The 25837-nt window shown below is 41.2% G+C and overlaps 1 protein-coding gene across 3 annotated transcripts in view; it reads left to right on the top strand.

The window, feature by feature from the left end:
- The window catches only part of TRAPPC10 (trafficking protein particle complex subunit 10), a 97671-nt gene that overhangs the window by 15739 nt on the left and 56095 nt on the right, over positions 1-25837 (top strand). For 2 of the 3 annotated variants that reach the window (XR_007358567.2, XM_048865101.2), the window contains exons 2-7: positions 13592-13673; positions 14349-14484; positions 17027-17223; positions 22214-22409; positions 24194-24305; positions 25516-25763. Coding sequence is in view for 2 of the 3 variants with exons in the window: in XM_048865101.2 (XP_048721058.2) it covers positions 13592-13673; positions 14349-14484; positions 17027-17223; positions 22214-22409; positions 24194-24305; positions 25516-25763 (971 nt within the window). In the remaining variant the exon portion in view is untranslated. Of the gene's footprint in view, positions 1-7700; positions 7770-13591; positions 13674-14348; positions 14485-17026; positions 17224-22213; positions 22410-24193; positions 24306-25515; positions 25764-25837 lie in introns of those variants that run through there. The other variant, XM_048865108.2, reaches the window with a different exon arrangement.

Here is a 25837-nt window from a genome sequence, read left to right as displayed (position 1 = left end):
TTGGTAGGGCCGTAATTATATTCCAGGTTTTCAGCATTAAAAGGATGAACTATTGTAAATTACATGTCTAACAAAGATAAAATTACCTAAGAGGTGGAGGAATATGTATAGAGCCAACAAAACTGACACTAATCCCTATAGCATTGCTTTTTTACTCTGCGTGAATGGGATCGGTGTACAAATACATGGCTGTGTCTAACTCAATACCTTTTGATTCTTTGCTCATGGGGTGCTGTTTACTCTGGTATAAACTGTAGGTCATGTGAAATGCTACAAACGTATAATTAAAAAATCCTGGGATCTTGCTATTTGGAAAAGTATTGGTGTACCAAGTTTGTTCATTTAAGGGTCATGTTAGGTTGTTTTCCAAATAACTTCTTTTATCACTTAAAATAAGAGTCTCTGTGTACAGTATATAGTAGAGTGCTTTATCAGTTTGCAGCAATCTCCTATCCAGACATCCTCAGATGTGAAAGTTATGATCAGTCTGTTAAAGTTGTTACTTTTTTGAGTAAGGGTCATCTAGGCTTTCTTCTGACTCTTTTCACGCTGCTCGTGTCCTGGGGGATTCTGTTAGTGTTGATCCTTTTGGCTCAAGAGTCTAAATGCTGAAGTCTTCGGGAGTGTCTGCTAGTGGGGTCTCTGGGGTGCAGTGTGAAGTGTTCCATTTCATTACATGCACTCTCCAAAAATAAATGTAGGGATTTTTCCTTTTTAGCCTTTGATAGCCCTTGGATCAGAACCGTCGTTTCCCATCTATGTGCTGGCAAGCCGTTACTAGACCATTAAGTTATAGTTCATTTTGTACGAACTGCTGTGACTTACAAATCAGGAGCTGTCCTCTGGCTTACCTTATCCAGCTACTATAAATTGCAGTTAAGACAAAATCAGCAATAATGGGGATTAAATTTGTTTCAATGTTAAGCTTATAGTAAACTTCACAAACTGTAACCTTAAATCAGTTGTAGGGTCTGGTGTACTGCTCCTGGATCGCGATGCAGGAAGAGTACTGTGGTGAAGAGTGAGTAACAAAATTTCTGCAGTACAGTACAGGCATCTGGAGATCATAGTCTGAAATAGAGCTGTACAGTCAATCTTGAGAAACCAGAGTGGATAAAAATGGATGATTTAGAAAAAATTATTTAAATTGGATTATTTTGATTTTATTTAATGTTTTTCTTTTTAAAAATAAACTGTTTAAAATGAAATCTAAATTTAATACAAAATATATAAAGCCCTACACATTATCTCTTAAAACGTTTAAAAATAAATATGCTGAATCCATGAGCGTCTACCAAAAACTTTGAGTTAAAGACTGCTTTTCTATAGAAAGAAAGAATGAGGGGGAAAATTATCCAACTTTTGAGGTCAAGGTTTATTATATAGATGGCACTAATAAGTGGTACTGTGTAAGGGCTTGTTTTGTAGGTCGTAGGTCCAGGATCCAACGAACCCGAGCTGCAAGGACAGATATCACCATCAGCTACCTAATTCAGACCAAGGTAATCCATTGTGACACAGTATAGTTTTGGGATGTGTTTGTTTAGGGTTTATTCTGTTGGAAGTTATTGCTAAAGGGGTTGTGAGGGACCAGGCTTCACACCTACCTTTCTGGAGCAACCACAATTGCAGTTGATCGCTTCCTTAATAAACCTTCTTTGTGTTTTCGAAGAATATCTGTCTTTTCTTTATTAAAGTTAAGAAGGCGGTGGGAGGAACTGACATCTCTACTCCAAAGGAGATAGATACTGTAGGCCAGCTCAAGCACCTGACCTCCATCTACTAGTTTGAATGTAACAATATGCCTGAAATAATAGTCAATGGACTAGAGTGTTTTGACAGACTAATATATTGCAACGTTAAACTAAATGCTGATGAATTTATGGAAAATGAATACTGGTATGTTTTATGTTTCACAGTGTTTTTATATAAATACTTTGGCTCCATTTCTGCATTTATATTCTTCAGCAAGATTTTTCTGACCATGTTTAGTTCACTGATACTGTCTGTTACCCCCTGTATTTAGGTTGGCTAACACTTTCAATTCTAAAATATTCTGGCAACCACTTTTTTGTGAAGCTCAAACATCTTTGTTTGTAGCAGGGCTTTGAAATTTGACAGGGGGGAGTCCTCTGGCTAGCCTTTTCTTTCTCATGAAATTCCTTTGAGATTTATCTGAGTTAAACTGTTAATCACCATCAGACTAGAAATAAGGAGCAAATTTTTAACAGTGAGGGTAATTAACCATTGGAACAATTAGATGTTTTGTTAAAAGTTGTGCTCTAGGTCAAACAAGAATTAATTCAGGGAAGCCCTGTGGCCTGACTGAAGAAGGTTTATATCTCTTTCCCAGCAATCAGAAATAGATACATAATGCCACAAAGCAATAGCTATATGGAGTAACACTCCCTTCTGTGGTACCAAATTTGGCTTAAATGCATAGCTGAAATTCTCTCTACCTTGGCCAAGTACAGAGAGATTTGAGAGGCCTTGAAAATGGTACATAAAACTGACTACAGTTTCAAATCTGTGAAGTCCTGCCCTAGGAGGGTCATATACAAAAGTGTCTTACTAACATCTGATACTTTCCTGAGAATAAAAGATGGCCTCCAAAATTTAGCCAAAAAATGTGGGACTTCCACCTTTTTATCACCATCTCCTTCTATTTTCTACACTGCATGGTGTGGCTGCTTAAATCTGGAGCACTTTCCATTCTGCTTTCCACTTCAGTATTCCAGAAATTAAATGTAGTATTCAAAATATGATCTTGTTGATGCAGTAACATTTGGCCTGAGTTGCACATGGAACCTTGGATGAACTATACCATTGCACTAAGAAATGACAGGAAAACTGAAATCTTTCCCTTGTTAAGAAGTCGTCCTCACCAGGTTCAAAAATAAATATTTCACAATCTTCAGAAAGAGGGATGTTGCCAGTAATCTTCATGTGGTTAAGGGTTTCCTTAATTTCTTACATTTCAGAGACTGTAGCAAAACCCCCTTAAATATTTGTCTAATTATGATATACTTGCCAGCAGTGTTTCCTCTGATTTTTCCCCAACATGTGTAGAATTAGCTCAGCAGTTTGAGCAGTGGCCTGCTAAACCCAGGGTTGTGAGTTCAATCCTTGAGGGGGCCATTTAGGGATCTGGGGCAAAAATTGGGGATTGGTCCTGCTTTGAGCAGGGGGTTGGACTAGATGATCTCCTGAGGTCCCTTCCAGCCCTGATATTCTATGATTCTGAATTAATTTTATTATGTTCACCATTATGAAGGTGATGTGTGACACAATAAAATTCATGTGGTGGGGGTGGAGCCGAGGGGTTCGGAGTGTGGGACGGGACTCAGGGCTGGGGCAGAAGGTTGGAGTGCAGGGGTGGGAGGGCTCCGGCTGGGGGTGCAGGCTCTGGCTTGGCCTGCGGATGAGGGGTTTGGGGTGCAGGCTGCCCCGGGCTATGGTGGGGAGAGAGGACTCCCCTCTCTCTCTTCCCGCAGCAGCACCTGGGCTGCAGGGGAGGGAAGAGGTGCCTCTCCCCATGGTGGTAGCTCCAGGACTAGGTCTGCGGGCTTGCGCCTGTCCCCCGGCCACAGCAGGGCCGGCGTCGGTTGGGCCCGGGGCACCTGTCCTGTGGCTGGGTTGGGGCTGGGGCGCTTGTCACCTGGCTGTGGCAGGTCCATGGGGGCTGGGTTCCCTGAGCTCCTGCGTGGCGCTTAATAGGCTGCTGCTTGGCTGTGCAGCTTACAGGGAACTTAGCTTGCCAGTTGTCATACAAATCGGTTAGAACTTTCACATTTAGGTGAGCAGGAATGGCCACTGATTTGGTCAATTTAATTTACCCTCTCTATACACACACACATCATACATCATCAGAAAGCTGCTTATGTCTACTTAAGATGAGATATGATGTGAAACTGTCAAGTGGTGCCATTACCATAGAAACAGGGATAAACAATGATATCAGTGGATTCAAATCACCACTTTAATATATTTGCATTAATTTTGGTTAGTTTAATGACTGTATTTCTTTGATCTCAGAGCATCACAACAACAATCCAAAGTGTAAAACAAAATCTAATAAATTTTTACAGGTATGTAAATGTATTCGCGCTAGTGACATTTCTAGTCAACCTCTTTATCATCATGTTCATCATTATGATCTCTGAGAGTGCTTGGGTTACCAGTCTTTACTGCCTTGACATGTACACAGTTCTGTGCAGGGAAGAGTATGCTGATTGTAGACGGAATTGATTTTTCTTACGTACTTTTTCATGGCAATTCGGTTCTGGGTCTGTTCTCGATTTTTTTTCAGATACTGCCTAGTGTATGAGAGACTCTAATTACCCAGGGAGACTGGTATTTTCTGTGATGCTGCACTACCTGCAAACTGTTCTTGAAACCCACTCTAGCCATTAAATGGGCCGTATTCTTTCCAGCAATGGTCTGTATGTTGGTGTCTATATTGTCTCCTTCATGAGTGAGATTTCCACCCTCCTGAAGTGGCACAATTCCATTTGGAATGAACACGCCTCCTTGGAATCTTTCTGCTTCAATTTTTGCAGCCTTATTGATGAACCCTCAGCTCACCTTAATTGATGCAGAATTCATGGTGTAGTTGTGCTGTAAGATTTATGTGTGGTTGTGTGATAATTTGGAACTGCTAAGTACTGTAAACTCTACAGTTGAGAGGCACTTTCTTTGCATGTCTTCTGAAGGATGATACTCATTGCTGGCTGAATTATATGCCTCTTTATCAACCAAAGGACAAACTCCTGCACCAGTTGGGGCACAAAAGTAGCTGACCTCTGAACTACAATCACGTGGTTTTGGATTATATTCTGAGGCTTTCATTTTAGCTATTTCAGACTAAGTGACTGAAGAGACATAATACAAACCCCTTGTTCATTTGAAAGCTGTTCATCAGGCTCGCTCAGAAGAACACCCACAAAATATTTGAATGACTTAAGTTCCTGCTTCAGATTACTAGTAGCTTAGATAGCATCAGCTACTGTTGCACTGCATAGAACAATGGTAGACTTGTCTTATCCATGCTGTGCATAGAATTAAATTGCAGAACCATACTGTTTTTCTAATTTTGTCTGTAACTTTCTACTGGAATAGCTTGCAGTTTCCCCATCTGAGGGAAGTAGGGCGTTATATCTTTGTAACAGCCTGGATGGGGGAGAGGAGCCTTGTACATAAAATCATTGTGTCTTTCTCTTCAATCAACTGATAAAATGTGGTGTCACAAGGTGACTGTGTAGTTGCAATGTAGCTAGATTTTGCTTTGATTCATTTTACTCACTTAGGAACAAAGACATGTTGCAGGATAAACTGCATCTTTAGCAATCAAGTCAAGCAAACTGTGCAACAGGACTGATTGCTGGAAGATGTGCTCGCTCTGGTGGCTGCAGAAGCAAGTGAACATGATGCTCTGTTAACAGATTCAGAGTCTGTTTTCTTGTGTTCAATACAGACTCTGACTTTTGTGCCAGTCGACTTGCTTGTGTATTTCTGAAAGCAATCCCCATGACAGCATATTGGTGGCCCTCATCTAAAACTATAAAACTCATCCAGTAGCCACCAATTCATTTATTCTGGCTTCTGCTGCCATCATCACAGCATTCTGTCCAGCACTGGTAGCTTTTGACAGTTTTTTGCATTCTTTTGATTTTATTGAAAAATGTGCTTTGACAAAGTTTGTGGAGAGTCTTTCTCTTTGATGTAAGATTTAAGGGGCTTGTATCCTCCATGTCTTCATATACTGTAACTTCTCTGTAGAAGTAAAATCCCCAAATATATTGTTAGCATTAGCATCATCACTATCACAATTTTTCACAACTATACAGACTTGTGCTAAATTATATATATATTAGTAATTGCCCCTTTTGTTTAATGAGCACTTTGATTGAAGCCCAATATGAAGCTGTATATTTCATCTTTAACACTAATACTGTGCATAAGTGTCACTGAATTAAGCTAGTTTCTAGGATATTTCAAAGGCTGGTACTGCATGCATAGGCAGTTACAAATTAAAACCTTCTAGCAGGCAGACATGATGCTTTGCTGTATGTACAATAGCTTACAAAAGGAGAAGCATTACATTAGGAATTCACATACATTTATATCAACCCACTATGCAGTACAAACTATGGGCATGCAATCTGCTGCTACTGATGTACAACTTTCTGTATAAAACTTATCTGGTCAGAAAATTTCAGTTGAAAATATAGAAAACTATTATCACTTGAGATATTTTGACAATTAAGAATATGCAATGTGAAAACATTTCATGTTTGTATACTGTAAAATGTTGTTTGCTGTTTTTGCCACCTGCTAAAAAAATGCACCCATGCAAAACCAATGTCTTTAATACATTGGTAGGTTTAACCAATAAGTACCGCATTAAGATATTGAAATGAACTTTAACAGTAAAAACTCTAGTCATAATCATGTTGCAGTGTTTTTGGAACTGTGCAAAAAGTGACGTTCTCATTTTGGGTACCACTGGTTTACCTCAGCTACAGGCTTATGCACCACTTGACAGCTCCACATCAAACCTCATCTATATGTACATAAAATAAGCTTTCAAATGAGACATGATCATGTGTAGCAGGTTGGGCACACTATACTCCAAAAATGAAAATTGCTGCACGCCTAATTGTAGACAATCTGTAACTTGCACAATGAGTGACCTTTTTAAAAATGAAACCTGGAAATGGATTTTAAATTCTAAATTTGGCAATTACTTACGGCTTTTGCTGTGTGAGACTGCATATGGGGAACTGAAAACTAATTTTTCATTTATTGTAAGATATGGAAATTCATTTTTGGTGAATAGAAGATAATAGTCCATTGTGGAGACTCTAATTATTCATGAACAGTGTTACACAAAGCGCCAATGACAATTGTATCCACCCTAATTCATTCTGTATTACTATCTTGTATTTGCAGTACGTGTTATACATATTATGCAAGATGTTTACTGGAAAGTGATGAAGTTGCATATATTAGTGTAAACTACTTTGAGCAGGGTGATTTCTAGCAAATTTATCCTTTACCATTTTGTTCAGATTTGTTAAAATGTTACGTCTTCAAAAACTTCATTCAGTTCTATTTTTGTTGCTGAGGCGCAAATCTTTTGAGAAGATACTGATACCTGTAAAATTTCATGAAGTTTTCATGCTTGTCTGTATTGCATAGTCATTACCTTAGCTTTAAAACTTTTGAAAATAATTTTCTATTTCTAATAATCTAATGCAATCACTGAAAGCTGAATATTAGAGGGAAGGGAAATACTGTTAATAAAAAATACACTGAAACGTAATAATAAACAGAAGTTAACAATCCCATAATTTTCTTTAAATTCTGAAATTACAGTTGTAGAAGTGGCAATATCTTAACATCAGATGTTGCTATTCTGCAGCATGTTAACTTTGCAAGGGAGGGAAGATTAACTGCAAGGTCATAAACAGCTCTGAGATGAGTACAAAGCAGTATGATTACGTTATAACGTCATTCATGTTCAGATTCCCATGCCAGGACTTAATACACTGACTTGTGCATGCATACAGTACTCTTCCTTTACTGTGATATTGCTGTTGAGTGCTAGAAATCAGAAGTTTTGTGGTTCTGGTCACATTTTTCTCTTGTGTGCATATTCATTGTGTCTACATTAGGTTTTCTGCCTTTTTCTTGCGTAGGGTTTGATGCAAGGTTCCTCATATGATCTCCCAAGCTGAAAGCCAGTTCCACTTACTGGCACACCAAAGGTACAATAGCCATGCTGGGGGACCATGCTTATGTCCTTCTGGAAGGAAGAAGTGTGTGTGTGGGGGGGGGGAGAGTGGGGGGGAGGACGGGGCTGTTCTTTGGGGCTTTATGTGGGCCTTTCTTTCCAGCCAGAATTGTTCACTTTTCTTCCTGCTCCAGCAGTTTTGATAGGCCAAGGGTCTTTTGCCAGTGGTTTAGAGCAGTGGTGCTCAATCTTTCCAGACTACTGTACCCCTTTCAGAAGTCTGATTTGTCTAGCTTACTTCCGAAGTTTCATGTCACTTAAAACCTACTTGCTTACAAAATCAGATCTAAAAATACAGAAGTGTCACAACACACTATTATTGAAAAATTGTTTTTCTTATTTTAACCATATAATTATAAAATAAATTTGGATATAAATATTGTGCTTATATTTCAGTATATAGCGCAGTATAAACAATTAATTGTCTATGAAATTTTAGTTTGTACTGACTTCACTAGTGTTCTTTACATAGCTGGTTGTAAAACTAGACAAATATCTGAGTTGATGTACCCCGAAAGACCTGCATACCCAAGGAGTATGTGTACTCTTGGTTGAGAAGCACTGTTTTAGAGGAACAGGGGAATGCCTGTTGCCAATTCCTCAGCACAAATAGCAGTTGAAGTGAGGCTCAGTGCTTTTGACCCCATTCCTGATCTGATCAGTGTGCTTGCATCCTCTCCCATGCTTCCCAGTAGTGCTGGGAATGGCTGTCTGAGGTTTGTGGCTGATTTAAAGCAGCATCTTGTTTTATTGGCTTCTATAGCCTTTTGAGTTTTTTCTTTTTCTCCATTTTTTTCCTGCTCCTTTGAGGAGGAGAACCTCAAAACTTCCAGAATGCATATGAGATGCTTTAGCACAGTGGTCCTCAAACTTTTCAGGGTTGCATGCCCCCCTCCATTTACTCCTGTCCGTTGTGGCTCCCGGGGGGAGGGGGTTGGGGAATGTGGACAGATGTAAGGGGGCAGGGGCCATGGTTGGGGGCAGGGCTAGTGGAGAGCTAGGAGCAGAACTGGGTGGCGCTCCCTCCCAGCCCTCTGTGGGACTGGCCCAGGCCTAGGGTTTCCAGCTGCCTGGTTTTCGACTGGGAAGTTGGGTCGAAAGGGGGTCCTGGCAATGCCCAGTCAGATGTACTGACCGGACACCAAAAGTCCAGTTACCGCTGGGCATGGGGAGATGCTCGGTCATGAACCCATGCTAGCCCCTGCTCAGCCTGAGCCACCTCCTACCTGCAGGCAGGCTCCTTTTCAGGCTCTCCCAGCCCCATAGCAGAGGGAGCCCAACCATGGGGGAGGGAGTGGAGATGATTCAGCGAGCGATGGACAGATGTATAGGAGAGGAGCATGTGATAGGGGAGGGGCTTCAAGGGAAGAGGCAGAGCGGGATGGGGCCTTGGGGGAAGTGGTGGGTCAGGGCCTCAGTGGTCCAGTTACCAGCAATTAGATGGCAATCCTACCCAGGCCCTGCCATGCCTCCCAAATGTTCCTCCATGTCCCTTAGGGGGGCATTCCCCACAGTTTGGGGACCTCTGTTTTAGCAGCTGGAGGCTATCAGACACCTTGCATGGAGAGTTGTTTAAAACTTTCCCAAAGACATGTTGGCCATTGTCATCAACTGCGAAAATCACACATGTTGCTATCAGCTGAAAAGCTTGCTGCTCTTGCCAGAAAATCCCATCTGAGGAAAAAGTGAGATCCTTGTTGTTTAATTAAAAAATATATATATATTTACCTACTTGCACAATCTGTTTTGAATTTCACACTCAGTTTGATGGGGAGCTATGGCCTAAATGAAATATGAAGGGATGAGAAATTACTGTACCTTCCTTATTGTTAAACATCTGTTCCCTCCAAATACAAGGTATTACTGCTGTCAGTACCTTTTTAATTTGTTGCAAAGATTGTTGGAGGGAAAATATGCTTTGCTCTTTCAATACATATCACTTGCAAGGCCACACAGTGGAAGATTTTTCTGATAACTTGAAATCATTCTATGACAACGGTTTTCAGCCTATGGTCTGCAGACTTGAAGACTTTAATGTTAGAAGGGACCATCGTGATCATCTAGTCTGACCTCCTGCGTGTTGCAGGAGAACCTCACTCACCTACTCCTGTAATAGACCCTTAACCTCTGGCTGAGTTACTGAAGTCCTCAAATTGTGGTTAAAAGACTTTGCTCCAGAGAACTCACCACTTACACTAGTTTAAACCTGCAAGTGACCCGTGCCCCATGCTGCAGAGGAAGGTGACTCTTCCCCCCCCCGGTTTCTGCCAATCTGATGCTGGGAAAAATTCCTTCCTGACCCCAAATGTGGTGATCAGTTAGACTCTGAGCATGTGGGCAAGATCCGCCAGCTAGACACCTGGGAAAGAATTCTTAGTAGTAATTCAGAGCCCTCCCCATCTAGTGTCCCATCACCAGCTGAGGAGATGTTTGCTGATCAGCTGCATGCCCTTGTAGGGAGTCTCATAATACCATCCCCTTCATAAACTTATCAAGCTCAGTTTTGAAGCCAGTTAGGGTTTTTTGTCCCCACTGCTCCCCTCGGAAGGCTGTTGGAGAATCTCTCTCCTATGATGGTTAGCAACCTTCATCCAGTTTCAAGCCTCAATGTGTTGTTGGTCAGTTTATATTCATTTGTTCTTGTGTCAACATTGGTGCTTAACTTAAATTAACTCCCCTTCCTCCCTGGTATTTATTCCTCTGATGTATTTATAAAGAGAAATCCTATCTCCCCTCAGTTAGCTTGGGCTAAACAAGCCAAGCTATTTAAGTCTTTTCTCGTAAGGTAGGTTTTTCCATTCTTTGGATCATCCTAGTAGCCCTTTTCTTCACTTTGTTCATGTTTGAATTCATCTTTCTTAAATATGGGAGACCAGAGTTGCATGCAGTATTCCAGATGAGGTCTCACCAGTGCATTGTATAATGGTACTAATACTTCCTTATATCTACTGGAAATAGCTCACCTGATGTATCCTAGGTCTGCATTAGCCTTTTTCTCAACCACATCTCACTGATGGCTCATAGTCATCCTGTGATCAACCAATAAACCCAGGTCTTTCTCCTCCTCTGTCACTTACAACTGATAAGTCCCCAGTGTCCAGGAGAAATTCTTGTTGTTAATCCCTAAATGCATGACCTTGTATTTTGCGCTATTAAATTTCATCCTATTTCTATTACTCCATTTTACAAAGTCATCCCAGATCGTCTTGTAAGATATTCTGGTCTTCTTCCGTATTGGCAATACCTCCCAACTTTGTCATTGGCAAATTTTATTAATATACTTAGACTGCCTAAGATTTCCAAAGGGGTCCACAGCTCAATTTGAAATTTTTAGGCGTCTGCAAATGAAGAGGTTGAAAATTACTGTTCTGTGACACTGCCAACAGGGAGCTCAGAAGCAGGATATAAACTGTGTCCTGTTCTTGTATTAAAGGTAGCTGGGATCTCAAACCAAACTTCTGGTGTTAAAATGTTTCAGATTTCACGATTTAAACTAAATATAGCTAAACATCCAATATATCTCAGTGCATTTATAAAGATGAGTTAATCCTGGTTGAGAGATCTTCATGCTAAGCAGCAGTTGTTTAAAAAAAAGAAGAAATATAGTTCCTTAGTATGATTTAGTTCGCTGGTTGAGAGATCACACTTGTAGTTGCATTTTTTTTTAAGCTAAAAATATCCAAATCACCTCTTTAGAATTACTTTTCCTTTTGGTACTTTAAGTGTTGGTGATTGATTCCTTCCTTTTTACTAAATGCTAAATTATGCAATAAGCGTACTGAGCTATTTTACCAATCCAAAACTGATTATGAACCAAATTTAAAAGCTGAATTGTTCTCCCATTCCAAGGTGTTATAAGGCAAGCTAAGGGAAGGCTGGATCTGTAAGTGTTGGAGTTTTCTTTCTTCTCAGTTCACACAATCACAGGATGAGGTTGTTCTGTACGCTCGGTGGTGACAGTTCAAGTTGAGAGGCAAAAAACCTTTCACACTTCTTACAAGTCCATTTCTCTGTTAATTTACCTTATGCCTTGGGATGACATTACCCCCAATCTTAACTACATCAGGATTTTTTTTGATTGTGTGAATTCATTGTGTTTAAGTTTTGCGTAATCTTGTTTGTTTTTTATAGGTCTAAAATTTGACACTTAAAATTTTAATCTGATGCGCACTATTCTCCAAATGGTTTATTATATCAGATATACAATTTGAATCTACTCTGAGCTGCAACACTAGTTACTGATGTCATTTTAATGGAGAGGTGGTACTCAAATGATAGGAAGAACAATGTACTGAATGAAAAAAATCAATGGCTGACTCATGCTCTAGTTTAAAAACAGGCAAAATTTGATGTGTAGGAATTTAGATGATAAAATCCCTTGGGAAAGTAAAAAGGTCTTGAGGTTCTAGGTTTACATTGTGAAAAGACATTTTTTTAAAAAAGTTAAACTTAAGGAGTATTGAAATGAGGGATGTAGTCTTCACTGTTTTGTAATTTTACATAATACATAATAAAACATAACCATTCTAAAACTAAGATTTTCTCTTGATCTACTTGATCTTTTTTTTGGAGTTGGGGGTTGGGAAGAGACTAAATGGTTTGGTCAATATCATATTACCTCTTGTTGCCAAGGGTGTAAATGTCAGCTGGATAATGTTATATTGCTGAAAATCAGTTACTGTTTTCTGTGCTGGATTGTACATTTTGTTATATTTATCTTGCTTCATAGTACAGTGGTATTAGTACCTAGCCCAGGGGTGGGCAAACTTTGTGGCCCTTGGGCCACATCTGGGTGGGGAAATTGCTTGTAGGGCCACGAATGTAGGGGTGGGGCAGGGGGTTGGGTGCGGGGTGTGGGAGGGGGGCTCACGGCAAGGGGTTGGGGCAGAGGAGAGGTGTATGAGGGGTCTCAGGGAAGGGGGTTGGAGTGCAGGAGGGGGCTCAGGGCAGTGGTGCAGGGAGGAGTGCTGCAGGAGCTCAGGGGTGAGGTGCAGGGTGTGGCAGGGGGCTCAGGGCAGGGGTTGGGGTGCAGGAGGGGTGTGGCAGGGGTTCGGGCTCCAGCCTGGTGTCACTTACCTGGAGCGGCTCTGGGGTGGCAGCGGCATGCACCAGGCTCAGGGTGGACTCCCTACCTGCCTGCCCTGGCCCACGTGCCGCTCCGGGAAGCGGCCAACACCATGTTCCTGCAGTACCTGGGAGAGGGGGAGCAGGAGCAGAGAGCTCTGTGCACTGCACTTGCCTGTGGGTACCTCCCCCGAAGCTCCCATTGGCCGTGATTCCCCATTCCTGGGCAATGGGAGCTTCGGGGGAGGTGCTCCCAGGCAAGTGCAGTGCACGAGCTCTCTGCCCTGCCGCCCCCCAGGGGCTGCAGGGATGTTGGTGCTGGCCGCTTCCTGGAGCAGTGCGAGGTCCACGGCGCCATGGGGGTGGTTATCCTGCGGGCCGTAGTTTGCCCACCCCGACCTAGTCTGTCTTGTGTAAATAAGCTGGTTGAAGTTTTTGGAGGTTGTTCTGTTTTTGTGATGATGTATGACATTGGACCTTTGGCTGTAGTTGAGTTCCTTTCTCACACCTTCTATGGAATTTTGGGACAGCTATATGAATGGTTTTTTCGTAGAGAGATTCAGTAACAAGATGCTATTTTAAAGCATTTTTCTATACAGAAGTATTATCCATGTATCCAGTATGAAAATGAGTTTCTTAAAATGTAACTGTGTGGTATAGTTTACTCTTAAATCTTGTCCGTATATGTTTTAAAAGGGAACTTTTTAAAAATATGGGTCTCTTTAATTTTAGGTGCTGGAGATCAGAATTTATTCACGTCTGTATATCCCATGCTCTCTCAGCAGCTTCCAAAAGAACCCATGGAATGGAGAAGGTAGTGTTTCTCCCCACCCCCCGCCATTACTCTATTTCAATGCACGTTGTTGGATTTAGGAAAATGTGACTACTAATGTGGCACTGTGCAGTGAGTTGGGTTTAGAAGCTGAACAGGAGGAAAGATTTCTGGTTTTCAGAGCCAGTTTTCCCTGAATTCTGAATGTTGGGCCCTTTGAGATGGATGTTCCCACATTTAGCCCAGGCTGAATTTAAAATCAGAGATTTGCTGCACTAAAGATTAGTTTTACTGGTATCTCTAGGTTGCACTTTGGGCAACCATGCTTTGAAGGTAAGTCTGGTTCCTGTTTAGATGGACATATGGGAAAGAGTTAAAAACAGAATTGTGCTTTGGACCCTGTCACGTCCACAGCCAAAGACTGCCTCTAATTTTGGAGGAACACAAGAACATGTAAAGGAGAATCCTTTTTAAAATGAAAGCTGGAAGTTTCCAGCCCTTTTCATTGCAAAGACAGTGCCTTATTTTATGAGAAAACAAATGAATTTTTGAGTTGACGCTACACAAATCAAACCCTAGAGAGCAGTTAAGTTTTGTGAGCTTTTTTTAAAAAAAAGCTAAATTTGTAATAAATGTTTGCCCTGTCATTTGTTCTGCTTTTAGTTTTGCTGCTTATTTCTCAATTATGAATTGTAATTCTTTTAATATTCTGTATAGGTCTTACGGACGTGCTCCTAAGATGATTCATCTTGAATCTAATTTTGTTCAATTTAAAGAAGAGCTGTTACCCAAAGAAGGAAACAAGGCTCTCCTGACTTTTCCCTTCCTTCATATTTATTGGACGGAATGTTGTGTAAGTATTAGGAAAATATTAAGCGTGAACCATGCACATAATAAGGTATGAGAGTGGGCCTGAAGGTAAAATAAGCTCTGTACTGTCCCGGTTTGGTAAATGGGATGTGCTGGTTCTACACCCTGTCCCCTTATTCCTATTTGTTACATTTGTTACTACCAGGGTCACTAATGGTTGGGGGAGTTGCATTGTCCTAATATGAAACAAGTTTGATGTTACTAGATGGCACTTCAGAAGGATGAAGCTTTGGGGAACTTGAATTTCTCAAGTGCATTAAATCACCAAGGTAATCAGTTGTGGTTTCTGATGGAAGGTGAGGTGTGAAATGGTATGCAATATACTAAATGTAGCAGGTTAGGAAATCACTAATGTGAAAATCTGTCTTTCATAAATAAGACGTTACAGGAGATCTGGGAATTACACCTCCTGATAGTGGGGAAACTGGAATGTAAGGATAGTATAATACAGGGGTGGGCAAACGTTTTGGCCCAAGGGCCACATCGGGGTTGCAAAACGGTATGGAGGGCCAGGTAGGGAAGGCTATGCCTCCCCAAACAGCCTGGCCCCTGCCCTCTCCCACTTCCCACCCCCTGCCTGCCCCCCTCAGAACCCTCCCCACCCATCCAACTCCCACTGCTCCTTGTGCCCTGACCACCCCCTCCTGGGGTCCCCTGTCCCTAACCACCCCCTGGGAACCCACCCCCTCCTGGGGTCCCCTGCTCCTTATCCCCTGACCGCCCTGACCCCTATCCACACCCCTGCCCCCTGACAAGCCCCCTGGGACCCCTGACCCATCCACACACCCCCTTCTTGTCCCCTGACTGCCCCCTCCTGAGACCCCATCCCTAACTGCCCCCCCCCCCCCCAGAACTCCATCTATCCAACAATCCCTGCTCCCTGTCTCCTGACCACCCCCCTCCCCGAACCTCTGCCCCATCCAACTGCCCTCTTACCATGCTGCTCAGAGCGGCAGGACAGGCTTGTTGGAAAGCCTGGGAGGTGGGCGGGTGCAAGCAGCGCTGCTCGTGCGGTGGTGTGGCTGCAGGGGAGGGGGGACAGCGAGGGAGGGGCCAGGAGCTAGCCTCCCTGGCTGGGAGCTCGGGGCCAGGCAGGATGGTCCTGTGGGCTGTAGTTTGCCCACCTCTGGTATAATAAATGCTTTAAGTATTGACTGTGGACTAAATAAAAGAAAAATCCTGCTCTAACCATCTAGAGTTATTTGAAAAGTTAGCAAAATAAAGGTAACCACAAGAATTTAAAGCTTTTTTTAATAAAAGCTACGATACTAAAGAAAACTAATAAAACATGGTCAATATGTTATGCATTAAGAACTAAGCAAGTAAAAGGTAACAGTCATAGTGCATGGCAATATGCATGACTGCATAGTTTAATGTGGGGCACCCTGGAAGTCCATTTTGGGAACAGTTGTATTAGTATAGTAGCCAATGACTTGGTGACACTTTGACATTGTTTATTGAACACTAGAGGTGGGTTAATAACACCAAAAAACCCTGCAAGTATTCACTATAATTTAAAAATGAACTTTTTGACTTTTCTGCTGTTCCTGTACACAATGTCTTCCGTTTGTTCAGATGATCATGGAAGGCAATCAAATCTGTCTTGCATAAGTGCTCATAAAAAGTGAATTTTGAACTCGCCCACTTGAGCATTTGAACTGTAACTTATATTTTATAGTGACACTGCTTGACACAGCAGGAGTACAGGGTTTCTAAAACCCTTTTTTCAGAGCCTTGGCACAGTGGAAACTAAACTACACAAGGATCTGACCACATCCTTGGCAGCAAAACAATGCATACTTGCACTGACCTATTATGAAAATGGGAGATAATTCACTCAGCCAGTAAATGAGAAATTAATCTGCTACAAGAATCATGTTTTAGATAAGGTTTGTGATCCAAACATTTAAAACTCCCTAATCTTGTTTATCTGCAATATCTCATTCACGGGGAGTTATCCTCATTATAGGAGAAGTATTCATACAGTAAAAAAAAAAGACACTAACCATCTGACTTGACCAATCACAACTAACCAACACAACTTTGCATTGTGAATATTCATAGCAACATGTTCATAGTTGATCTATAAAAAAGTTACAGAAAATGAGTTACTTCAATTGTTTAAATTTAAAGTAATTGAAGATACAGACAACTTAAAACTTTCCAGCAGTGTTGGAAAACCCAAATGCCACAGCACTGTTGGTGTATTAGAACCAGAAAATTAAATTAATCAGTCTAGTTTCATTGTCTTAGTTTAATCGAGTTCCAAATTTCAATGAGTTGTTCAGGGTAACTTTGATTTTTAAAAATCATTCATTTGCAATAGTCTAAAGTAGTTATAATAAAGTAAGCAATCGAAAGAATAAAACCTTACCTTGACATTGTCCTTGTTTAACTTCTCAATCTGTGTCACTAATTCAGTTTGGCATCATTTGAAATATTTTTTTCCTGTTTTAACAAAATAAACCTTTCAAATTTGTCCAGATTGTCGATTTGATTTGCTAATTCATTACTTATAATACCAGGATACAGAAGTATACAAAGCTACAGTAAAGGATGACATCACCAAGTGGCAGAATGTTCTGAAAGTGCACAGCTCTGTGGATTGGTTAATTGTGGTAGTTGAGAGTGATACAAAAAAAAAGAACAAAACCAACATCCTTCCCCGAACATCTATAGTAGATAAAATAAGAAACGACTTCTGTAACAAGCAAAGTGACAGGTAAGGACTTTTTGAAAAATATTGTTTATAATTATAAAACTAGTTTTCTGGATAACCATTTAATAGGTCCAATTTCTCACTTAAAAGAATAGTAACTTCCCTAATGCCTAACATTAAGCAAATGGCATTGGTAAGATGTATGTCCATCTGTCCCAAAATATGAACCAATGGAGGAAAAAGTTTGCTGTATCTTTTCCTGAATTAGTAGTGGTTTGGAATAAAAAAAAAAAAAAAATTCTGTAGGACTACAGTTAAATTCTGGATGTTCACCTCTTCCAGAAAAGATAAAAGGCTTTAAACATACTGAAGCTATATTTTTGTAGACACTGATTCAGAATGAATGAAGTAACCAAAATCAATTTTTAGAACTTCAAATCCTTGTTTTTCAAGGTTTATGTAAACCCATCACCAGAGGAAAAGTACAAGAGTAAAGTCTTAGGCCATGTCTACACTAGAGAGTTAAGATGACTTAAGTTTTGTCGACGATCATTAGTTGCTTTAACATCAGTGGAGCATGTCCACACAACATTGCTTGTGTCAGCTGAGCGTATCCACAGTCATTGCTTTTTCATTGACAGTGTTGCATCAGGGGTAGCTATGTCACTGTGCAACTCTCCACCCTCTGCCACTGGGAACTCTGGGAACAGAACACAGTGCACCATAGGGGCATGCTCACTGTTGCATGATGCATTTCCTTTTGTCCCATCATTCCATGGGCTTCCTACTTCGTTTTGCACTGTTTTTCAACAGTTAGTGTAACTGTGCACCTGCCATCTCTGTCTGACAGCATAATTCCTGAACTGCTGACCAGTCTGGTGATGAGCATGATGAACACAATGTGGCTGGTCTTGCAGTATTTCATGAGCTGTGACAGAGTGAATTGGTGATGCCTGCCCTGCTGTCTGCCATGGAAACCATTCAAAATTGCTGCAGCATTCATGGACCAGCTTGCCATGGTGGACTGTCGGTACTGGGCTTGAGAAACAAGCACTGAGTGGTGGGATCACATCATGGGGAATGTATGAGATGACAAGCAGTGGCTGCAGAACTTTTGTATGCGTAAAGCCACTTTCCTGGAACTGTGTGTGGAATGTGTCCCAACACTGTGGTGCCAAGACACCAGAATGAGAGCTGCCCTCACTGTGGAAAAGTGAGTGGCGATCGCTGTGTGGAAGCTGGCAACTCCAGACTGCTACCAGTCAGTTGCAAACCAGTTTGGAGTTGGAAAGTTCACTGTGGTGGCTGCGGTGATGCAAGTGTGCAGGGCCATTAATCGCCTCTTGCTGTGAAGGACTCTGATTCTCAGTAATGTCCCCGACAAATAATTGATGACTTTGAGGCAATGGGATTCCCTAATTGCAGAGGGGTGATCTATGGAACTCGTATCCCAATTTTGGCCACAGACCATATCGTGACAGAGTATATCAACCAAAAGGGCTACTTCTCCCATTGTCTTGCAGGCACTGGTGGATCACTGCGACCATTTGACTGTTATCAGTGCAGGGTGGTCAGGGAAGGTGCATGATGCACACGTCTTTTGGAACACTAGACTGTGTAGAAAGCTGCACACTGGGACTTTCTTTCCAGACCAGAACATTCCACCAGGGAATGTGTAAATGCCTATAGTGATCCTTGGAGACTCCACCTACCCCTTGCTCCTGTGGCTCATAAAGCCTTACACCAGGAACCTAGACAGCAGCAGAGGGCGCTTCAATAGCTTCAGCAGGTGCAGAATGACCGTTGATGTGCATTTGTCTGATTAAAAGGTCACTGGCGCTGTCTTTTTGGTAGATTAGACCCTAATGAAGAAAATATTCCAAAGGCCATTGTGGTCTGCTGAACTCTCCATAATATTTCCAGATTGAAGGGGGAAAAATTTCCCCAAGGGTGGGCTGCTGAGGCTGATTGTCTGACTGCTGATTTTGAACAGCCAAAGACCACAGCAATTAGAGGGGCGCAGTGGGAGGCTATTTGAATCAAGGAGGCTTTGAAGGAACATTTTAATAATGATTCCCAGTAATGTGTCTGTATGTGATGCATTCGGCCAGGCAGTGTTTACTTGCTTCCCTGAATTACCCCTGTAGTGCCTGCTGAAATGTTAATTGCAAGAAGCAAATAGTCGTACCTATAGCCAGTGTGTTTCAATGTTGCTCTAAGCGACTAGGGAGCCTGGTCTGAATATTGGTACCCTTTTCCACAAGCTAGGGTAATTGAACCAGATATCTCACTCCTAAAAGGTAACCCAGAATGCACGGGTGCATCTCCTGCATGCGTGTGGCTTCAGACCATCTCTGTATGATGCTCGCCTGTGTGCCACTCTGGTCCCTGCAGAAATAATTTCCAGGGGGCACTGCAAAGTTTCCTACAGCGGAGGTTGAAACAAGGCAGTTCTCCCAAGGAACCTTCTTCAGAGGATTGCAGAATACCTACAGGAAAGTTTCCTAGAAATCATTCTGGGGGATTCCAGAGACATCCCTATGTACATTAAGAAACTTTTCTGCCATGACCTCACTGCAAAGACGGACAGTCTGTTAATTTCTGCCCCATATCCCTCTTCTGCAGTATAACAAAGTATATATGAGCTCAGTCTCATCTCACCGTGCAGTATCAAATCAAAATGAACACTTACCAGAGCTCCCCTCTCCTGCATCCTGCGTGCCAGAGCTGGAGTTCTGGGACTGGCTAGACCCTTCTGGAGTGGAAGAGTCCTGACTCACTGTGCCACTGGATGACTCTGCCGTGTCCACCTCATTCTCTAGCTCCACCTCCTTGTCCACCACTTTCTCATTGGGGTTGAGTCTGCTGGCTGCTGTCTCCAGTCCCCCACAGTGTCCAGGGGGCTCTTGATGATGGAGGTGGGGTTGCTGCCGAGCATAGTGTGCAGCTCCTTATAGAAGCGGCATGTCTTCAGTGCTGCACCAGAACTATGGTTGTCCTCCCTTGCCTTCTGGTACCCCTGCCTCATCTCCTTGACTTTAGCACTACACTGCTGCGCATCCCTTTCGTGCCCCTTCTTCTGCAAGCCACTAGCAATCAGCCTGTAGATATCGAAATTCCAATGGCTGGTGCAAAGCTGCGACTGCACAGTTTCCTCTCCCCATATACTTGTGCGATCAAACACTGCCGGGTGTGCTCCCCATGTGAGCACGTCTGCTGCGTAAAGCTGGCACAGTCAGCTGGGAAGATGCTGTGTGAACTGTGTAGGCCAAGCTAACAGGAAAAGGCCTTTGAAGGGGGGAGGGGCCGCATACCTGTGTACCTTCAGGGCAGCAGAGTTCAAACTGCTGACCAATGTGGGACACCTCCTGGAGCTGAGTTAGGGCAACATAATCAAGTGAGGTGTCTACACTGATGTTGCGTAGCTCTAATTACATCGCAAAAAGCTCTGTGCTGCTCGTTAAGGTGTTTTTAATATGTTGGCATAGCAAGGGAGTTACATCGGCGGGAGGAGCATTTCAGTGTGTACACCTCCACTGTTTTGTTCACGAAAGCAGACTTTTGTCAACAACTGTGTAGAGTAGACAAGGCCTTAGACTGTTCTTTTCTACCAGTGTTTAATCTGCTTTTCTCCTCTGTTGTACTACATTAAATCCAATTTTTGAAGCTGTTACTTCAAGAAAAATACAGTGAAAAGTGTGTACAGCATTATCACAACCGTTTCCTGCCTTGGAAGGGAAGAGAGATCGGGGAAATGGAGTAATCAGTTTCAAATCAATTTTTAATGCAGACCTTTATTGTATTTTTTTTTTTTTTACACCTCCCCAAAACACCGCACTGGATCGCTTCTGAATAATTTACTTTTTGACTAATTGGAAGAGTCATCACCTTGTGTAAAGAGTGAATGACGAGGTGATCCTTTGAAACTAAAGGTGTGAATCCGAGCACTCCTCATATGTTAATCTAAGATGACAATGTGAACATGCTGCATGTTGTCAGCATCTTGTTTGTATTTGGATGATATCAGCTTATTAAATTTTTTTTGGCAAATCTGAATTAAATGTAGCTGAGGGTGTTCAATTTCTAATTGTCTAGCTTGGATTAAAAATTCTACAGCAGAATAGTTTCTGGTAGCTTTCAGTAACTGGGATCTCTATTTGAATTGGGAAGGGGATTTCCCTGCCTCCACAAAGGTTTATTCCTTTTCTGAATATTAGTAAATCACAGCATGAAATTTTAAACAAAGAAAAATATGCTGGTTATCAGCCTGTCCTGATCATGAGTTCTCAAATAACTGTTTCACAAATTACGAGAGAAGCTGTGGGAGTCCTACCATGCGGAACATTTGAGATAAAATGAAGCCCTACAGAATCTACTGTGGGAATAATTCTGCCTTGGCCCATGAGAGATGGTCTAGATGTGACCTGATAGATGTGATTCTGTTACATAGTCCTTTCTAGGAATAAGTCTAGTTATTGCTCTGCTAGCTATCTTCCAAGGAGAGCTTTTTTGTGTTTTTGGATTTCTAAAACCTATTTTTATTGATTTTGAAAATATAGAATAAACTCATTGTGTAAACTCTCCTGTGTTGTGGAACCCAGACTTAAATTTCTCTGTCCAAACCTATCATAAAATCATAGAAGTGTAGGACTGGAAGGGACCTCGATATGTCGTCTATTGCACTCCCCTGCCAAGGCAGGACTATGTAATAACTAGACTATTCCTGACAGGTATCAGGACCCTCCCGCCTAACCCCTCCCCCCCCCCCCCCAGTCTAATGAATGCTTCCTTTCTATCTACAGTATGCTTAAGGCTATTCGATATACATTGTCATTTTAAGGCTATTATTTGTTACCTCCATTGACTCTCTGTCCTTCGCTCATACCATTTAATAAGAAGTCTTGAATTGATGTTGAATGGAAATCTGAGTTTCCTTGCTCTTTCCATTTGACATTTTTTATAGTATGTAATTGTAGGGGCTATTATAAGTTTATTTTATGTCTGGATGTTACTTTTTAGTCCCACAAAATAATTTCCACCGATATCTTTACAGATGTGTGGTACTGTCTGACCCCTTGAAAGACTCTTCCCGTTCTCAGGAATCCTGGAACGCTTTCCTGACAAAACTCAGGACGCTGCTTCTCATGTCTTTTACCAAAAATCTAGGCAAGTTTGAAGATGACATGAGAACTTTGAGGGAGAAGAGGACTGAGCCAGGGTGGAGTTTTTGCGAGTATTTCATGGTGCAGGTACAGACTTAGACGACATTTTTAAACAACTTTTTAGTCCTTTGTTTTGTTGAAAGTATTCTTCTTGGCTGTATTTTTTTCGATCAGACTCTCCTTTTAAAAAGATACGGAGGCTAGTATTATGGCAACTTGTCACCTTTCTTCCTGCAATGTTTTTGTGGTGCTGTGTTCACCTGTAAGATCTGTTCAGGCTTCTGTGTCTTTGGACCTTGGACAGCAGAAAGGCTATGGGTTAGTTGTGAGCACAGATTTTTTTATAAGTATTTTATTAGTTCCATTGCCTTTGTGTAAAAGTGTCTTTAAAATTAAAATATATTATGGCTGTGCAAATGAACCCTTCTAGTTAAAATATTATATCAATGTGCTGTACATATTACTAAACTTTCTTTTGCTTAGAATGTTATCAGAGTATAAATGACTTTAGTTATTTTTTAAAATGAAATCATGTAATTCTCTGGGGAGAATCCTGTTTTCAGATGTTTTGAATTTCCAGATCTGGATGACTCTTAAATGTATCTGATTTGTTCTAACAAACATTTAAACACTTACAGAAAAAAACTGCACATTCAAATGATAACATTAGGGATTGATTTGATTAGAATATTTCTCTTAAAACATAGACTAGAACGTATTTCCCACGTGTGATGCCATATAGTTTTGAATTTTTGCATTATGTAAGATTGGTCCCACCACCTCTTGAGACTTCTCTTTCCCTCCCCCCGGCTCATTATGTAACACAAAACTAGATGGTTGGACAGGAGAAGTCTCATTAAGGTGCAGTTAAGGGTGAGAGTAGTTATCAGTAATTTAGGGCAAAATACATTACGGGGATGCTGTTGCAATTATCCCAAACTCAAGTGTGTTGAACACAGTAAATTATCAGTTAAGGTTTTAAAAAAAAAAAATTCTCAACATGGTAAAGCCTTAACTCTGCTTATGATGACTGTGGGGATGAGAAGTGGGGAAGAGAAGAAAAATAAATGACTTAAAATTCAGTTTAATCTGAAACCACAAATACTAAAGACCTTATTTGTAGTCATTCAGGGCATAAGCTGATGTTCAAAGCTTTTGCATTATTTGGTTAATCCTATTCAGGGTGGAAAAAAGGGTGACACCAAGTGCTAAATTTCTTAAAGGACCTGTTTAACTAATTTTAACTCTGAAACTCATTAACAGATTTACTTGTAAATTCCCAGAAAATTTATTCTATGGAGTAAGTGCTGTTGTTTGGGGGAGAATAAGTGGAATTTTTCATACATAACAGATGTTGAATCCCTGCTTTAAGTGTAAAACCGAACTTTAATTGTGGAGCTGCAACTAGTGTCTCCATTATACAAATAGAATGTATAAATTATAAGTACATCAGCAGTGGTTTCTGGAAGAGGTGAGTTTTTTATGAGGTTCCTGAGAGTTAAGGCTTGTTCTGAATATTTTATTATAGTGAGTCAGGGCTTGTCTGTACAGAAAAAATTACCAGTATAATTATACCACTATAACTTCCCATGTGGACAGGCTTACTGTAGTTTAGCTTGTTACTGTTTAGCTTTGGAAGCAGTACAGGTTAACCTGGAAAAAGACCCTCTTATGAGGGTGTCCATGTGGGAGTTATAGCAGTATAATTAATTGTAACATTACATTGTCCTGGGTATTCAAACCCTCAGAGACAAGTTTGGAGAAGTCCTTTTGGGCTAGTGAGTCCTTTTCATAGTTAATTTTTAAAATCCACAATATTGGCTGCAACACGTTTTGGTAACTTGTACCTTTCTTTGCCTGTGTGTTAAAAGGAAGAGCTGGCCTTTGTCTTTGAAATGCTGCAGCAGTTTGAAGATGCCTTGGTGCAATATGATGAACTTGATGCCTTGTTCTCTCAATATGTTGTTAACTTTGGTGCTGGTGGTAAGTGCTTTAAATCAACAAGTGAATGCATGCAGCAGATTAGTTGGTTCCACTCCCTGTTCTGCTCAGGACCAAATTAAAGTAAAACGGGGGCCCTAGGCTCAACCTTCCTATATGGTTCTGCCACACCCTTTCCTGGGGTGGCAGCAGATTTCAATTAAGATGCATGAGACACTTCATGATACTTGGAGCTATTGTTTCATGCTCTCTCCAGATTCAGACAGGCAACAGTTATACTCTGGGCATGTGTTCAAGCTTTTCTTTGCATCAGTGAGGTCTAGAAACATAATGAAAGCTGAGATTCTGGTCTCATGTGACTCCAAGAACTGGGGCCCTAGCCATGGGTCTAAAGTACCTATGTCTTGATTTGGCCCTGGTGCTGCTGCTTCTTCCCAAAGCTGCTTGTTGAGTCATTAATAATCAAATCTTCTTGCATGCTATTTTGAAGGCTTCCCGTTGAATCTAACGCTATTTTTTTAACAACATGCATGATTACAGGCTACTTTAGTCATTGGCTAAAATGTGGTTTTCAAATTAGATACAGTAAGAAATTCTAGACACTGTAGAATTATGCCATGCCCAGTTAATGCATATGTATACAATTATTTCCTTGTATATTTAATATAAATTGTTTTCTACAAGCAGCATGAGACTTGAGTTCATTTCAGTTTGTCAGTAACATGGGATGCATACCTTTCGAAAAGTGTCAAGTAATGTGAAATCAATTATTTTGTATAAGTAAGATGTTATATTTCATAATACAACATAAGATGTTCAGATATGACTGAGTGAGTGTAGATGTAAAAATAGAAAGATGTATGGAACACTTAACAAATAACTTATCATGAATTAGTGGGATAAAGGCAGATATGACTAAAACAAGGGGGACACCTATCATGGTGAGGTGTAATTAATGGATGCTCAGGCAGCTAAAGTTGCTCAGCTTTCTATCTGTAATTTCACTTGATTTACTTTATTCATCCAGAAATGCATTGTAAACCAATTGTCTTATTGCTTATAGCTGTCAGGTGTTTAGTCAACATTTTGAAAATTGGCTGCCTACTTTTAAGTATCTAGAGTAAGTAATGGGAGATGTGGCTGCTTATATAGGTATTTGAGTTAGTTTGGCACTAAGGTTGTTGTGGGGGTTTAAAAAAAAAAGCCTTTAAAATAATGGGTTTGGGCGTTAACTGTATATTTGTTTACTTAGATGGAGCAAACTGGTTGACATTTTTCTGTCAACCAGTGCGGAGCTGGAACGGATTGATTCTCCGTAAACCAATAGATATGGAGAAACGAGAGCTAATTCAGAATCAAGAAGCCACTCTATTAGACTTGCGCAGTTACTTGTTTTCTCGCCAGTGCACGTTGCTGATCTTCCTGCAGAGACCGTGGGAGGTATCCCAGCGAGCAGTGGAGCTTCTTCACAACTGTGTGCAGGAGCTTAAGCTACTAGAAGTGAGTTAGTGTGATATAATTCATTATGTAAATAACACCTCTTGTTTCATAATAGAGGCTTCTGTCCAGTTGTC

Source organism: Caretta caretta, chromosome 1, assembly GCF_965140235.1.
Source record: "Caretta caretta isolate rCarCar2 chromosome 1, rCarCar1.hap1, whole genome shotgun sequence".
Lineage (NCBI taxonomy): Eukaryota > Metazoa > Chordata > Testudines > Cheloniidae > Caretta > Caretta caretta.
The sequence above is the reverse complement of the archived record's forward strand: the minus strand, read 5'-3'. Positions and strand labels throughout refer to the sequence as shown.